Here is a 16,808-nt window from a genome sequence, read left to right as displayed (position 1 = left end):
TAGGCTTTTTAATGTTGTTTTCTGTGTATTTCTATTAGGCTATTTTGCAACAAGGAATTACATTTATTTATGGTTTGAAAGATGTAGACCTATATTAGTAGGCTGCACATTATTCAATCATGCCGGCTACAAATATAGCTTCCTATTACGACTTGACCTGAAATACAGATATAGAAGAATGTATGTTGACATGTGTAATTTCTGAAGAGTACTGACTGTGTCGCTGTTCACCAGCTGTGTTTGGATAGATCCAGTTCTCCACCCACTGGTGTTGTAACAAGACTCGGGTGTTCGGGTGCCATTAAGCTGCGGAAAAGACTGGAGACGGTCAGATTGCTTGAACATTTTGAGGATATTATTTTCATCAAGCTGAATATTTTTGTGGAATACTATTTGTTCACATTGTATTATCAAGGCCATATTGTGTTTTGACGTTTTTAATCCCAGGATGGGGCACAAAGGAATCTCGGTGACAGGCCTGGTCTTCTGCTTGTCTTTCTTTCTTCTACCGCTGCACTCCGCCTATGGAGACGTGAGCTATTCTTTTCCGGAGGAGATGAAACGTGGATCTGTTATTGGAAATATAGCCAAAGATCTCGGGCTTGTGGCGAGCAGACTTTCCGCTCGTAAGGCCCGTGTTGATCCCGATGGGAACCGTAAACGTTACTGTGACATTAATCTGAGTACCGGAGATCTGATTGTTGCGGAGAGAATTGACAGAGAGGGGCTTTGTGGCAAGAAGGCTTCGTGTGTTTTAAAACAAGAACTTGTATTGGAGAGTCCTTTGGAGGTGCAACATATTAGTCTTCATGTTCAAGATATAAATGATAATTCTCCGCAATTTAAGGACGGAGTGATTACAATTGAAATGAGCGAATCAGCAGATAAAGGCGCTCGTTTTTTACTTGATCAGGCACACGATGCAGATTTAGGACAGAATGCAGTGCAAAGGTACACTTTACAAAAAAATGACCATTTCCTATTGACCGTTGATAGTCATACTGTTGAGCTTGTTCTAGAGAAAGAGCTTGATCGTGAACAAAGCAATGAAATCAAAGTATTGCTTACAGCTGTAGACGGAGGTTCTCCGCAGAGATCAGGTACTGTAGTCATACACGTCACTGTACTGGATGCTAACGATAACGCCCCAGTGTTTAGCCAGGCCGTCTATAAAGCCAGTCTGCCTGAAAACTCTCCTTTAGATACTGTAGTGGTTACCGTGAGTGCTACAGATGCAGATGACGGAGTGAATGGGGAAGTTACCTATGACTTCGCTCACGTGTCAGAGGAAGATGACAAATTATTTTCTATCGACCGGAAGACTGGAGAAATTAGAGTGATCGGCACAATTGATTTTGAAGAAATGTCATATTTTGAACTGCGCATCAAAGCAAAGGATGGTTTAGGGTTAGCATCATATGTCAACGTCATAATAGACATCACAGATGTTAATGACAACGCTCCTGTGATATATCTACAATCTCTGACTAACCCCATACCTGAGAACGCGTCACCTGGTACAGAGGTGGGCATCATTAACGTGCAGGATAGAGACTCTGAGAATAACCGGCTGGTCCGCTGCTCCATTCAGCAAAACCTTCCCTTTAAGCTGGTGCCATCCATCAAAAACTACTATTCTCTGGTGACCACGGGCGAACTGGACCGAGAACTGGTGTCTGATTACAACATTACTATCACTGCCACCGACGAGGGCTCTCCACCTCTGTCCTCCTCTAAAAGTGTTCAGTTATCTGTAGCTGACGTCAACGACAACCCACCTGTGTTTGAGGAACAGTTCTATAAAGCCCACGTGACTGAAAATAACAAACCCGGTAACTCCGTGTGTTCCGTTACTGCACGGGACCCAGACTGGAGACAGAACGGAACAGTGATTTATTCTCTCTTACCTGGTGAGGTGAACGGTGTTCCGGTGTCCTCGTTTTTATCCGTTAACGGAGACACGGGGGTGATCCACGCTGTGAGGTCGTTTGATTATGAGCAGTTCAGGAGTTTTAAAGTCCACGTGGTGGCCAGAGACAACGGTTCTCCTCCGCTCAGCAGCAACGTCACGGTCAGTGTGTTCATAACGGATGTGAATGACAACTTTCCTCAAATACTATATCCCGCCCCGGAGGGGAACTCCTTCATGACCGAGCTGGTCCCCAAAGTTGCACACGGGGGCTCTCTGGTTTCCAAGGTGATTGCGGTGGACGCGGACTCTGGCCAGAACGCCTGGATGTCCTATCATATAGTCAAATCCACTGATACGGGACTTTTCACTATTGGTCTCCACAGCGGAGAGATCAGGACACAGCGGGACATTTCTGAATCTGACAGCATGAAACAGAACCTCATTGTGTCAGTGAAAGATAACGGACAGCCCTCTCTCTCTGCCACCTGTACCATGTATTTAGTGATTTCTGATAACATGGCTGAAGTGCCCGAACTGAAAGATGTCTCGTATGATGAGAGCAATTCCAAACTCACCTCTTATCTGATCATCGGGCTGGTGTCCGTCTCCACCTTTTTCCTCACCTTCATTATTGTCATCCTGGCCGTGAGGTTTTGCCGCAGGAGAAAGCCCAGACTGTTGTTTGATGGAGCGGTCGCCATTCCCAGCGCGTATCTCCCTCCCAACTACGCAGAGGGGGATGGAGTGGGAACCCTCCGCAGCACTTACAATTATGACGCATACCTGACGACAGGTTCGCGCACAAGTGACTTCAAGTTCGTCACATCTTACAGTGACAACACGCTGCCTGCGGACCAGACTCCGAGAAAAACTCCAACAGACTTTGCTGAAGAACTTGGCGATTCCAACGGGTCCCCCCCAGAGGTAGGCCTTTATTGTAAACAAAATTAGTCCTACGATGCGTTGTACAATTTTTTCCCCCATAGACAATCACCTGTTTCATGGCAGTGCATCATTATCCCATGTTTATACACTCTTAGTCCTTTCTATAATTTCAACAGAAAATCAACACAAGATCTTATTAATTTTTAATTGGAAGTGTCCTGTAAAACATATTTCTTATAAATAATGGTTCATGCCAACTGTAGATGACTATTTTCAGTTTCAGGTGCCAACCTCTTACTCCGAATACATTTGCCCCTGATCATATATCTAAGGTGGTGCCCAATCCCATTTTTAAATCGATCTCCCTCTCTGTCTTTGTCTCTCTCTTCCCCAACACCCATCTCACACACACAGTAACTCAATACACTGAGTTTTGAATCAGTGTGGTAATGAAACGTTTCTTTGGATACAAGCATTGTTGTTTTAACAATATTGTACAATAAAACAAACAGCAATGTACCATGTTCATTATTTACAGCAAAAAGTCATGAATCGCAATGCAATCTGGTTGAATTTAGGCGTAAACTGGTAAATGATACCGTCAATTCCAATGGTGTAACAGTACGTTACTGTAAAGAAGTACTGTATTTAAAATGGAACTATAATTCCACCACAAAGAATATATTACCCTACCATATTTTTGCATCGTTAAAAACATTGTTACTAATAGTGGGTATGGTTGATTCTGGCTCATGAACACATTTTGAGGCGTGCCTTGTAAGACACGACATTTGTTGCACCCGTGAGTGAGAGTGGTGTACTAAATTAACATATATGTGGTGGTAGTGCCACAACAATGAAATATGTAGAGGGGGCAGATTGGAGTGGCAGCAAGCCTCAAAGTATTTGTTATGTCCTTGGTCTGTTTTTCCCTGTAGTCACTGAATATTTGGAAGTCTTTGTTAAATGCAAGTGATTTTGAAGACCAATTATTCATATACATTTGATACCCTGTAATATGAAAACACATTACATAGCAGCCAACCTGCTTGTACCAATCCCATGCAATTACACTAAAATACTGTAAGATTCAAAGCTGCCTCTCCTCATTCAATTGAATTAATTTATTCAACAATCCATCCATTCATTCATTACAATTACCGTAAAAATATTAGTATGAGTATTGTACTGTAAAACAGATTACAGTAATATGCTGTAAATGTACAGCATTATACTGGCAACAGAGTCAATTACTGTAATTAAATATTAGCTGTGTTGCTGTAATGATTACAGTAGGCTCATTTACAGTATACTTCTGTATTGTATATTGTATACTGTAAAGCATTTAAAATTTCAGTATTTGCCTGACAACACTGCTGACAGTATAAATATGTAAATTTACAGGGAAATATTTGACACTGTACAGGCAAGTTGATAGGTTCCATATTTGATGTAATTGGTCATGTAGCCTCTTAGATTATTGTTTTGACCTCTTCAGTTGAAGCGAGAAATATTGGGGTTAAATATATTGTATATACAGTACCAGTAAACATTGGAGTCACCTACTCATTCCAGGGTTTTTCTTTATTTTTACTATTTTCTACATTGTAGAATAATAGTGAAGACATCAAAACTATGAAATAGCACATAAGGAATCATGTAGTAAACAAAAGAGTGTTAAACAAATCAAAATATATTATATATTTTAGATTCTTTAAAGTAGCCACCATTTGCCTTGATGACAGCTTTGCACACTCTTGGCCTTCTCTCAACCAGCTTCATGAGGTAGTCACCTGTAATGCATTTAAATTAACAGGTGTGCCTTGTTAAAAGTTAATTTGTGGAATGTATTTCCTTCTTAATGCGTTTGAGCCAATCAGTTGTATTGTGACAAGGTAGGGGTGATATACAGAAGATAGCCCTATTTGGTAAAATACCAAGTACAGATTATGGCAAGAATAGTTCAAATAAGCAAAGAGAAATGACAGTCCATCATTACTTTAAAATATGAAGGTTAATTAATGAGGAGCATTTCAAGAACTATAATGAAACTGGCTCTCATCAGGAAAGGAAGACCCAGAGTTACCTATGCTGGAAATGATACATTTATTAGAGTTAACTGCACCTCAGATTGCATCCCAAATAAATGCTTCACATAGTTCAAGTAACAGACACATCTCAACATCAACTGTCCAGAGGACACTGTGTGAATCAGGACTTCATGGTCGAATTGCTACAAAGACACCACTACTAAAGGACACCAATAGTAAGAAGAGACTTACTTCGGCCAAGAAACACGAGCAATGGACATTGGGCAGGTGGAAATCTGTCCTTTGGTCTGATGAGTCCAAATTTGAGATTGTTGGTTCCAACCACCATGTCTTTGTGAGAGATGCAGAGTAGGTGAACGGATGATCTCCGCGTGTGTGGTTCCCGCCGTGAAGCATGGAGGAAGAGGTGTGATGGTGTGGGGGTGCTTTGCTGGTGATACTGTCAGTGATTTATTTAGAATTCAAGGCACACTTAACCAGCATGGCTACCACAACATTCTGCAACATTACGCCATCCCATCTGGTTTGTGCTTAGTGGGACTATACTTTGTTTTTCAACAGGACAATGACCCAATACGCTTCCAGGCTGTGTAAGGGCTATTTGAACAAGAAGGTAGAGTGATTGACTGCTTCATCAGATGACCTGGCCTCCACAATCACCCGACCTCAACCCAATTGAGATGGTTTGGGATGAGTTGGACCGCAGAGTGAAGGAAAAGCAGCCAACAAGTGCTCAGCATGTGTGGGAACTCCTTCAAGAATGTTAGAAAAGCATTCCCCATGAAGCTGGTAGAGAGAATGCCAAGAGTGTACAAAGCTGCCAGCAACGCAAAGGGTGGTTACTTTGAAGAATCTAAAATCTAAAATATATTTATATTTGCTTAACACTATTTTGGTTTCAACATGATTCCACATGGGTTATTTCATTATTCTACATTGTAGAAAACAGTAAAAAAATAAAGAAAAACCCTTGAATGAGTTGGTGTGTCCAAATTTGGACTGGTACAGTATATCTGAAGTGCATTCGGAAAGTGTTCAGATCCCTTGAATCTTTCTACATTTTGTTACGTTGCAGCCTTATTCTATAAGTGATTAAATCATTTTTCCCCTCATCAATCTACACACAATACCCCATAATGACTAAGCAAAACAGGTTTTCAGAAATGTTTGCAAATTTAAAAAAATAAATAAGAATAATTATATTTCAAATGTATTCAGACCATTTACTCAGTACTTTGTTGAAGAACCTTTGACAGTGATTACAGTTTCGGGTCTTCTTGGGTATGATGCTACAAGCTTGGAACACCTGTATTTGAGGAGTTTCTCCCATTCCTCTCTGCAGATCCTTTCAAGCTCTGTCAGGTTGGATGTGGAGCGTTGCTGCACAGCTATTTTAAGGTCTCTCCAGAGATGTTCGGTTAGGTTCAATCTGTGTTCTGGCTGGGCCACTAAAGGACATTCAGAGACTTGTCCCGAAGCCATTGTCCTGTTGGAAGGTGAACCATCGCCCCAGTCTGATGTTCTGAGTGCTTTGGAGCAGGTTTTCATCAAGGATCTCTCTGTGCTTTGTTCCGTTCATCTTTCCCTCCCAGTCCTTGCCCCCAGTCCCAGTCCTTGCCCCCCATCTCAACAGAGAAACTCTGGATCTCTGTCAGAGTGACCATTTGGTTCTTGGTCACCTCCCTGACCAAGGCCCTTCTCCCTCAATTGCTCAGTTTGGCCGGGCGGCCAGCTCTCGGAATAGCATTGGTGGTTCCAAACTTCTTCCATTTAAGAATGCTGAAGGCCACTGTGTTCTTGGGGACCTTCAATAATGCAGACATTTTTTTTGTACCCTTCCACAGATCTGTGCCTTGATGGTCTGGGGTTATAAATTATTTGCCAGTTTTCCAGTTTTTGCCGTAGTGCTCCAGTGCTGCCCGCGCTGAGTAATGGAAACGGGTTGAACAGGCCATGGCTCGGGTGGGGGGTCCCTGATGATCTTCTTGGCCTTCCTGCGACACCTGGTGTTGTAGGTGTCCTGGAAGACAGGCAGTGTCCATCCAATTGTGCGTTCGGCTGCACGTATCACCCTCTGAAACTCCTTTCTGTCTGCGGTGGTACAGTTGCCGTACCAGGTTATGATGCAGCTCAATCTATGATCAGGGTCAACCCTGTTTGGGGTAAGGGGGTTCAGAGGTGTTAAAAGACACAGCAGGACAGTTAGGGCAGTATAGCATCCAGGAGAGAGAAGACAGCACAGCATCCAGTGTTCCTCATCGGGCTCCGTAACAATCCTCCTCAGTTCTGATTTGTCAGCTCATCTCACCCCTAGGACAAGCATAGAAAAAGAAAGAATAGAATGAGAGACAGAGAGCACCAGGGCTGTTACTCTGTGGGTAAAAAGACAGGGACAAGGGACATATCAAGCTGGTGTTGTGTGAATGGGTACTTACCTCACTAGAGGTCTTCAGTCAAACTCCGTGAGCTCTTGGGAGAATGGGGCACGGTAGGGGTTGACAACAAACAGCTGGCTTCCTCTGGGCCACCTTGTCATGCACTTTGTCCCGTCTTCAGGGTTCATCATCTTGGGTTGATTCAAACCTACAGCACATATCCTACATAGTTTATAAAATCATTTGAGGCATTGAACAAACACAAATAAGAAAGATAGATATACCTACTTCAAACCCTAGCTAACTAATACAACATTGCTATAGGTTACGCAATATCACATATTATTTTATCAGACTCACATGTCCCTTTCTAGCTGTGTAACCAAATGTTTGCATACTACTGGTAAAGTGAACAAGTTTAGCTAATACTGTACCATTATGGAACAATGTTTTTTTAATTAAACAAATGGTTGGCGAAAGAGGCTATACAGACAGTCCAGGCATGAAAAATGATGATTTATGTTGCACAGATGAGAGCCAAGTGAACCGAATCCCACAGTGTTGTGACAGCTAAGGAGGACACTGTCCCGTTGGTATTGACATTTATGCTCTCCCCATTGACTAAAATATACCACAGTAACATCTAGATGGCTACCAATATTAGTTATTCTTGTGTAGGCTGCTATCCTACTTGAAATGCTGTATAATCCTGGAAGGGGAAAGAATTTGCCACGTGACTAGGTTCCACCACCAACACTGTGTTAGGCTACAGCTGACCAGTGGTACTGCACCTTAGGTAGAAACAACATGTTTTATGTGTATAATGTGGCCTGTCTATCTGAAAAAATATGGGTCATTTTTGAAACTGCTAGAAACAAACTATTATCTCTGTAGTAACAGTGGAAACATAGCAGTCATGAATCTCAGTCTATTCTGTATGGCACTGCAGGCACACAGCCTATAATCACAATCACTATTCCCTGGGTGATGTTTTTCTTGGTCACACTGCCAGATATTTACAAGCAATTTAGAGCAGACCAAAATGTATTTTGTCAACTTGAGCTAGCTAGCCAGCTAGCAAACGTTAGCCAGCTAGTTTAGCAAAGGAAACATGTGGTAATACAATGTTGGCTAGTTTAGCTAAGGAAACATGTGGTAATACAATGTTGGCTAGTTTAGCTAAGGAAACATGTGGTAATACAATGTTGGCTAGTTTAGCTAAGAAAACATGTGGTAATACAATGTTGGCTAGTTTAGCTAAGGAAACATGTGGTAATACAATGTTGGCTAGTTTAGCTAAGGAAACATGTGGTAATACAATGTTGGCTAGTTTAGCTCAGGAAACATGTGGTAATACAATGTTGGCTAGTTTAGCAAAGGAAACATGTGGTAATACAATGTTGGCTAGTTTAGCTCAGGAAACATGTGGTAATACAATGTTGGCTAGTTTAGCAAAGGAAACATGTGGTAATACAATGTTGGCTAGTTTAGCTAAGGAAACATGTGGTAATACAATGTTGGCTAGTTTAGCTAAGGAAACATGTGGTAATACAATGTTGGCTAGTTTAGCTAAGGAAACATGTGGTAATACAATGTTGGCTAGTTTAGCTAAGGAAACATGTGGTAATACAATGTTGGCTAGTTTAGCAAAGGAAACGTGGTAATACAATGTTGGCTAGTTTAGCTAAGGAAACATGTGGTAATACAATGTTGGCTAGTTTAGCTAAGGAAACATGTGGTAATATATAATAATAATAATATATGCCATTTAGCAGACGCTTTTATCCAAAGCGACTTACAGTCATGTGTGCATACATTCTACGTATGGGTGGTCCCGGGGATCGAACCCACTACCCTGGCGTTACAAGCGCCATGCTCTACCAACTGAGCTACAGAAGGACCACAATGTTGGCTAGTTTAGCAAAGGAAACATGTGGTAATACAATGTTGGCTAGTTCAATGTCACAATAGATCACATAAATATCACGTTATGTATCATTAGATTAGATTTATTACAAGATTAAGGGTATACTGGGCAACTTTTACAAGGTCTGAATGACTTCTATGGAATACTGTATGACAAAAGGAGTCTGTATTGAAAACATGCCCACGTCAGGGGAGATAATTATTTTGGCTATCCCTAGCTGATGGGCTTCTCAGTCCTGGCCCTGGGGATCTGCCGTCCTGTTGGTTGTCTCTCTGGCCTTGGCCTAACACACCTGAAACCAATAATGAATGTTTCACTAAGATCCTAAGGCTGAGTGGAGTGTGTTGGGTTGGGAGCTGCAGGGTGGTTGACCACTAGGGGCAGGACGAGGCGACCCAGCTATATTGTGTGCTAGTAAAATGAACTCTGCAGTACTATTAGGGCTATGAGATGAATTATATGGAGGATGTGTTGTTTCTGTGTGTTAATGTACAGTATATGTGTAGGTGGATGTGTTTTATATATGTATATACAGTGGGGCAAAAAAGTATTTAGTCAGCCACCAATTGTGCAAGTTCTCTTCAACTATGACAGACAAAATGAGAAAAAAAACAATCCAGAAAATCACATTGTAGGATTTTTTATGAATTTATTTGCAAATTATGGTGGAAAATAAGTATTTGGTCACCTACAAACAAGCAAGATTTCTGGCTCTCACAGACCTGTAACTTCTTCTTTAAGAGGCTCCTCTGTCCTCCACTCTTAACTGTATTAATGGCACCTGTTTGAACTTGTTATCAGTATAAAAGACACCTGTCCACAACCTCAAACAGTCACACTCCAAACCCCACTATGGCCAAGACCAAAGAGCTGTCAGTTCAGTTTTATCAATCACTTATACATATTAAATAACTATCTCTTACCTATAGCTTGATGACTGTGGGCATTTTTGTTTACTTTTTGTTGTTATAAATAGAGACAGCGAGAAGGGCCGTGGGTCATATTAAATTGTGTAGAAATGCAGAAAATTTGCTTTAGATGCCAAAAACAATTCTGGGGGAGGACCCCCAGATACCCCGACAGGTTGTCAGCTTCTAACTTCTAAAACTGAAGTCAAGCTACTGACTGTGCTTATTAGGTTATCCCCATATGCTGGGGGCATACATCATGTATCTCCAATGTTTGATCATGAATAATATCTATCTGAGACTTTTATTGAAATGTTATTAGCCCAATGTCAGCGTGTAATTTCTGAATGGTGCTCATAGGGTCGCTGTTCACCAGCGGAGGTAGAATAGACACAGCTCTCCACCCATTGGTGTTGTCATTAACAAAGCTCTGGTTTCGTTTCACTACATAAAATAATAGGGGTAAACCGTCAGACTGCGCACATATTTTGTTTTGATAATCTAGTGAATGATCTTTTTGTGGAATACTTTCTCCTTACATCGATCTGTTTAACTATATATATGGATGTCGTTGGAAGTCTAAGGATGCTGAACAAAGGATTCTCAATGTCAGGCCTGGTCTTCTGCTTGTCTTTCTTTCTTCTACCGCTGCACTCCGCCTATGGAGACGTGAGCTATTCTTTTCCGGAGGAGATGAAACGAGGATCTGTTATTGGAAATATAGCCAATGATCTCGGGCTGGAGGCGAGCAGGCTGTCCGCTCGTAGGGCCCGTGTTGATACTGAAGGAAACCGAAAACGTTATTGTGACATTAATCTGAGTACCGGAGAGCTGATTGTTGCGGAGAGGATTGACAGAGAGGGGCTTTGTGGAGAAAAGGTTTTATGCATACTAAAAGTCGAATTGGTCCTAGAGAGTCCACTTGAGTTGCATCATATATCACTTCAAATCCAAGATATCAACGATAATTCACCCATATTTCCCAAGGATTTAATTAAGGTAGAAATCAGAGAATCCGCTGTGAAAGGAGCTCGCTATCGTGTAAACGCAGCTCACGACACAGATACTGGACAAAACGCAGTGCAAAGCTACGTACTACAAAGGAATAATAATTTTGTTTTGGGTTTGCAAACGAATAATGCTGGTATTAAATACGGTGAGTTAGTTCTGGACAAAGAATTAGACCGCGAGGAGCAGCAGGAGTTGAAACTGTTGATGACAGCTGTAGATGGGGGCACTCCGCAGAGATCAGGTACTGTAGTCATACACGTCACTGTACTGGATGCTAACGATAACGCCCCAGTGTTTAGCCAGGCCGTCTATAAAGCCAGTCTGCCAGAAAACTCTCCTTTGGGTACTGTAGCAGTTACAGTGAGTGCTGCGGATGCAGATGAGGGGTTGAATGGAGAGGTGACGTATGAATTTAGTCGAGTATCTGAAACAGCAAGGAATGTATTTACTATGGACCAGAACACAGGAGAAATTAGAGTGACAGGAGAAATAGATTATGAAGAAGAGACGCAATTTGAACTTTTTATTGAAGGGAAAGATGGCTTTGGTCTTTCTTCGGACAGTAAAGTTATTATAGACATTACAGACATAAATGACAATGCCCCTGAGCTATATCTAAAATCCCTGACTCACTCCATACCTGAGAACGCGTCTCCTGGTACAGAGGTGGGCATCATTAACGTGCAGGATAGAGACTCTGAGAATAACCGACAGGTCCGCTGCTCCATTCAGCAAAACCTTCCCTTTAAGCTGGTGCCATCCATCAAAAACTACTATTCTCTGGTGACCACGGGCGAACTGGACCGAGAACTGGTGTCTGATTACAACATTACAATCACTGCCACCGACGAGGGCTCTCCACCTCTGTCCTCCTCTAAAAGTGTTCAGTTATCTGTAGCTGACGTCAACGACAACCCACCTGTGTTTGAGGAACAGTCCTATAAAGCCCACGTGACTGAAAATAACAAACCCGGTTCCTCCGTGTGTTCCGTTACTGCTCGAGACCCAGACTGGAGACAGAACGGTACAGTGATTTATTCTCTCTTACCTGGTGAGGTGAACGGTGTCCCGGTGTCCTCGTTTTTATCCGTTAACGGAGACACGGGGGTGATCCACGCTGTGAGGTCGTTTGATTATGAGCAGTTCAGGAGTTTTAAAGTCCACCTGGTGGCCAGAGACAACGGTTCTCCTCCGCTCAGCAGCAACGTCACAGTTAGTGTGTTCATAACGGATGTGAATGACAACTCTCCTCAGATACTGTACCCCGCCCCAGAGGGGAACTCATTCATGACCGAACTTGTCCCCAAAGCTGCACACCGGGGCTCTCTGGTTTCCAAGGTGATTGCGGTGGACGCGGACTCCGGGCAGAACGCCTGGCTGTCATATCAAATTGTCAAATCCACTGATCCGGAACTTTTCACTATTGGTCTCCACAGTGGAGAGATCAGAACAAAGCGGGACATTTCTGAGTCTGACAGCATGAAACAGAACCTCATTGTGTCAGTGAAAGATAACGGACAGCCCTCTCTCTCTGCCACCTGTAGTATGTATTTAGTGATTTCTGATAACTTGGCTGAGGTGCCAGAACTGAAAGATATCTCGTATGATGAGAACAATTCCAAACTCACCTCTTATCTGATCATCGCGCTGGTGTCCGTCTCCACATTTTTCCTCACCTTCATTATTGTCATCCTGGCCGTGAGGTTTTGCCGCAGGAGAAAGCCCAGACTGTTGTTTGACGGAGCGGTCGCCATCCCCAGCGCGTATCTCCCTCCCAACTACGCAGAGGGGGGTGGAGTGGGAACTCTCCACAGCACCTACAATTATGACGCATACTTAACGACAGGTTCGCGCACAAGTGACTTCAAGTTCCTCAGATCTTACAATGACAACACGCTGTCCTTGGACCAGACACTGAGAAAAACTACAACTGAATTTGCTGAAGACTTTCGCGATTCCGAGGGATCCCCAGAGGTAGGCCTTTATTTGAACAGACGTGCGTTATAACTCTATAGGCTCTGTGGCAGATGTTTTACAACTGCAGGTAGTTTTTTTTACAAAGCAATTTTGTTCAGGATAAAAACGACTATTCCCACGGGACTGTCATAACGTCTGTTTCCTCTGCCACTGTTTAAAGAACTAAACGTAGCTCCAAATATGATGGTGTAATCGATTATGTTATCAATTCAACACCTTCATTGCAATGCTGACATTTTGCAGATTACATGTTGTTTGAATTGTGGTTCAAAACATTTTGTAGGATTGATAAATTAACTTTTTTTTTAACGATTTGCCTACTGCACAATTTTTACGTTACAAAACATATTTGATACGCTGGTTCTATTTGGAATCAGTTTGCTGGCCTACTTGGATGGCATTGCAAAATAGAAAAATTGACAAAGCTCTGTAGGACTATACTATGATGAGAAAAGTAGGGAGTTTTTGTTTGAGCAGTAGCGGATGTCGCTGTCTGTGGTGCAGGTATGTCCGGTTTCTGTTGTAAAGGAGTTAGGGCTTCTTCTGAGTGCTTGTTTGTCACGAGGCTATGACTTTCCTGTTGTCAGTTCTACTCACTGTTGTTGTGGATTGTACTGATGAGTTCCAGATGACAAAATGACAGTGCAACTTCCATGTGCATTTTAGGGAAAAAATCATTTAGAAGTTAAATCTACCTAATGCATTGTTTTTCACATAAGTGTAGGCCTAACCTGTGCAGAGTTTACGATTGTTTAAAATAAAATGTGTTGTTTTATATTTCCATGGTTTTTTAGTTGTTTTTTCGCTCATGCTGGGTGGCATACCTGTCTCCAATTTTTTGATCAAGCAAGCATACAGTCGACCAGCAACTTTGATTAAAATGTGTTTAGCACACTATCAGATAATAGTTTTGTAGGGATACTCAAAATGTCGCTGTTCACCAGCAAAGGAAGGTAATATACAGTACTCCACCCCTGCTGATTTCATTCAGAAAGCTCTGGTGCCATTTCACTGCAGAAATGAGTGTGGATGGTTGGATTGCACCTACATTTTGTAGATAGAGAGTTTATCATGTTTTTGTGGAATACCGTTTTCTTTTGCTAATCTATATAATTATTGGGTGTTTTTGTCGATTTTTATGCCAGAATGGTGCACAAATTATTCTAAATGACAGGCCTTGTCTGTGGCTTTGAAATGTATTTTTAATGTCATATTTGAGTTTGGATGGAGCATATTGTGTGTGTTCGGGATTTCATATTTTGGAATGTTATAGGACTACGGTGGTTGAAATTATGTGTGGATAATTTGGATAGTTTGTAGCCTAACACGGGCTGTACCGTAAATGCTGGGAGTCGGAAAGCAAGTGCAGGTGGTGAGTTTAATAAAAAATGGAACATCGAACAATATAACAAACAAGAGTAGCGTCTAGACATGAAACACAAACAATACTGACTGGGGAAAGGACCTAAGTGAGTCCAGGTGTGCCTGATGGTGACGTGCAGGTGTGCGTAATGATTGATGCCAAGTGTGCGTAATGATGGATCCCAGGATCGGTGGTTAGTATACTGGCAACGTCAAATGCCGGAGTGAAGGAGTCGTCGTCGTCGTCGTCGCCCCCCCGACACGTGGCTTCCAGCTGCAGGACGACGCAGTCCGGGCGGCGAAGGTGGAATTCACAGATGAAGTTGGGATCCAGAATGTCCTCCACGGGAACCCAACACTGCTCCTCTGGGTCATAACCCTCCCAGCCCAACAGATACTGGAGCCGAACCCCATGACATCCAGGAGTCCAGTAGAGATCTGACGGCATAAGCCAGACCGCCCTGATATCCAGGGGAGGTGGAGGGGTGTCATGGGGGACAGCATCAGCTAGGGGACCAGGAACCACCGGCCTGAAAAGGGAGACATGAAAAGAAGGTGAGATACGGTAGTCGCTGGGAAGCTGTAACCTATACGTCACCTCCAGACGGAGTGGGAGGTTCCTGGTAGAAAGACGGACATGAACCCCAGGGTGGTACACTGGGGTCTCACAGCGGTGGCGGTCTGCCTGCTCCTTTTGACGGAGGACGGTGCGCTGGAGTCTCACGTGAGCCGCGCTCCACACTTCTGCGCATCTGAACCACTCATCAACCGCAGGAGCTTTGGTCTGGCCCGGGGTCCATGGAGCCAGGGCCGGCTGAAAACCCAGAACACACTGGAAGGGGGTCAACCCAGTGGAGGAGTGACGTAACGAGTTCTGTGTGTACTCCACCCATGGAAGGAAGCGAGCTCACTCTCCCTGCCGGTCCTGACAGGGACTCCTCAGAAATCTCCCCAGCTCCTGGTTCATCCTCTCCACCTACCTGTTGGACTGAGGCCTATACCTGGAAGTGAGGCTGACCGTGACACCGACCATCTCCATAAAGGCCCTCCATACCCGTGATGTGAATTGGGGGCCACGGTTAGAGTCGATGTCCTCTGAAATGCCATAATGCCGGAAGACCTGCTGGAATAGTGCCTCAGCGACCTGGAGAGCAGTAGGGGGGGGGGGGCACGTCCGTATGAAAAGCGTGCCCAAAGCAAACTGCCTGCTACTCAGGCCAAGAGCAGACTAAATGTCAAGACGTTCTGTTACAGTCCGTACAAACATGTCAAACGATGTATAGAATCAATCTTCAGGATGTTTTTAACATAAATCTTCAATAATGTTCCAACCGGAGAATTCCTTTGTCTGTAGAAAAGCAATGGAATGCGAGCTACCTCTCACGTGAACGAGCGCACTAGCTCAAAGCATTCTGCCAGACCTCTGACTCATTCCCCTCTCATTCACCACCACTTTACATTAGAAGCATCAAACTAGGTTCTAAAGACTGTTGACATCCAGTGGAAGCCTTAGGAAGTGCAACATGACCAATATCCCACTGTATCTTCAATAGGGAATGAGTTGAAAAATGACCAACCTCAGATTTCCCACTTCCTGGTTGGATTTTTTCTCAGATTTTTGCCTGCCATATGAGTTCTGTTATACTCACAGACATCATTCAAACAGTATTAGAAACTTCATAGTGTTTTACATCAACATATAATAATATGCATATATTAGCAACTGGGAATGAGTAGCAGGCAGTTTACTCTGGGCACCTTATTCAGCCAAGCTACTCAATACTGCCCCCAGCCATAAGAAGTTAATGCATTTGAGCCAATCAGTTGTGTTGTGACAAGGTAGGGGATGTATACAGAAGATATCCTTATTTGATAAAAGACCAAGTCCATATTATGGCAAGAACAGCTAAAATGAGCAAAGAGAAACGACATTCCACCATTACTGTTCGATAGTGTATACATATTTTATTTTAACACTCCAAACAGCCTACCCTACTGCGCTAAGTCATCCGCATGGTCCTAAAGCACACCATTGCAATTTTTCCCATCACATTTCAATGAGATAACTGGGGGGAACAAAGATGCAATTTCAGAATATGGGGGGGACATGTCCCCCATCCCCAGGGAAAGTTGCGCCCCTGGACAAACATATTGTCTTTATCAGCTGAAATGTAAATGGAGAATGAGAAGAAAAGTGAGATTTCCTCTTTTACGGGTATAGCTGTCCAGGTGTTATGTTCTGTTATGTGCGGATTGCCTTCATCCTCGTTTATTCTGGCTGTCTTGATCTTCTATGTCTATTTCATGAGCTTGGCCCGATAGTGTGCTTTGCATTTGATCAAATCAATAATGGGTTCGTCCGTGTGTTGTCATTTAAAACATGCAATTTATGAAGTGCAC

At 43.0% G+C, this 16,808-nt stretch overlaps 2 protein-coding genes across 2 annotated transcripts; both read left to right on the top strand.

Moving 5' to 3' along the window:
- The first annotated feature begins 299 nt into the window (after positions 1-299).
- LOC127913767 (protocadherin gamma-A11-like) lies at positions 300-2,863 on the top strand. Its single transcript, XM_052487014.1, has one exon. The coding sequence runs from the start codon at positions 449-451 to the stop codon at positions 2,861-2,863; it is 2,415 nt and encodes an 804-aa protein (XP_052342974.1). The 5' UTR covers positions 300-448.
- Positions 2,864-10,533: 7,670 nt separating this feature from the next.
- On the top strand, positions 10,534-13,735 carry LOC118372119 (protocadherin beta-15-like). Its single transcript, XM_052488229.1, has one exon. The coding sequence runs from the start codon at positions 10,620-10,622 to the stop codon at positions 13,074-13,076; it is 2,457 nt and encodes an 818-aa protein (XP_052344189.1). The 5' UTR covers positions 10,534-10,619; the 3' UTR covers positions 13,077-13,735.
- The last annotated feature ends 3,073 nt before the right edge of the window (positions 13,736-16,808 follow it).

The sequence above is a fragment of the Oncorhynchus keta genome, chromosome 30, assembly GCF_023373465.1.
Source record: "Oncorhynchus keta strain PuntledgeMale-10-30-2019 chromosome 30, Oket_V2, whole genome shotgun sequence".
NCBI lineage: Eukaryota > Metazoa > Chordata > Actinopteri > Salmoniformes > Salmonidae > Oncorhynchus > Oncorhynchus keta.
Note: the sequence above shows the minus strand (reverse complement) of the source record. Positions and strands in the feature narration are given on the sequence as shown.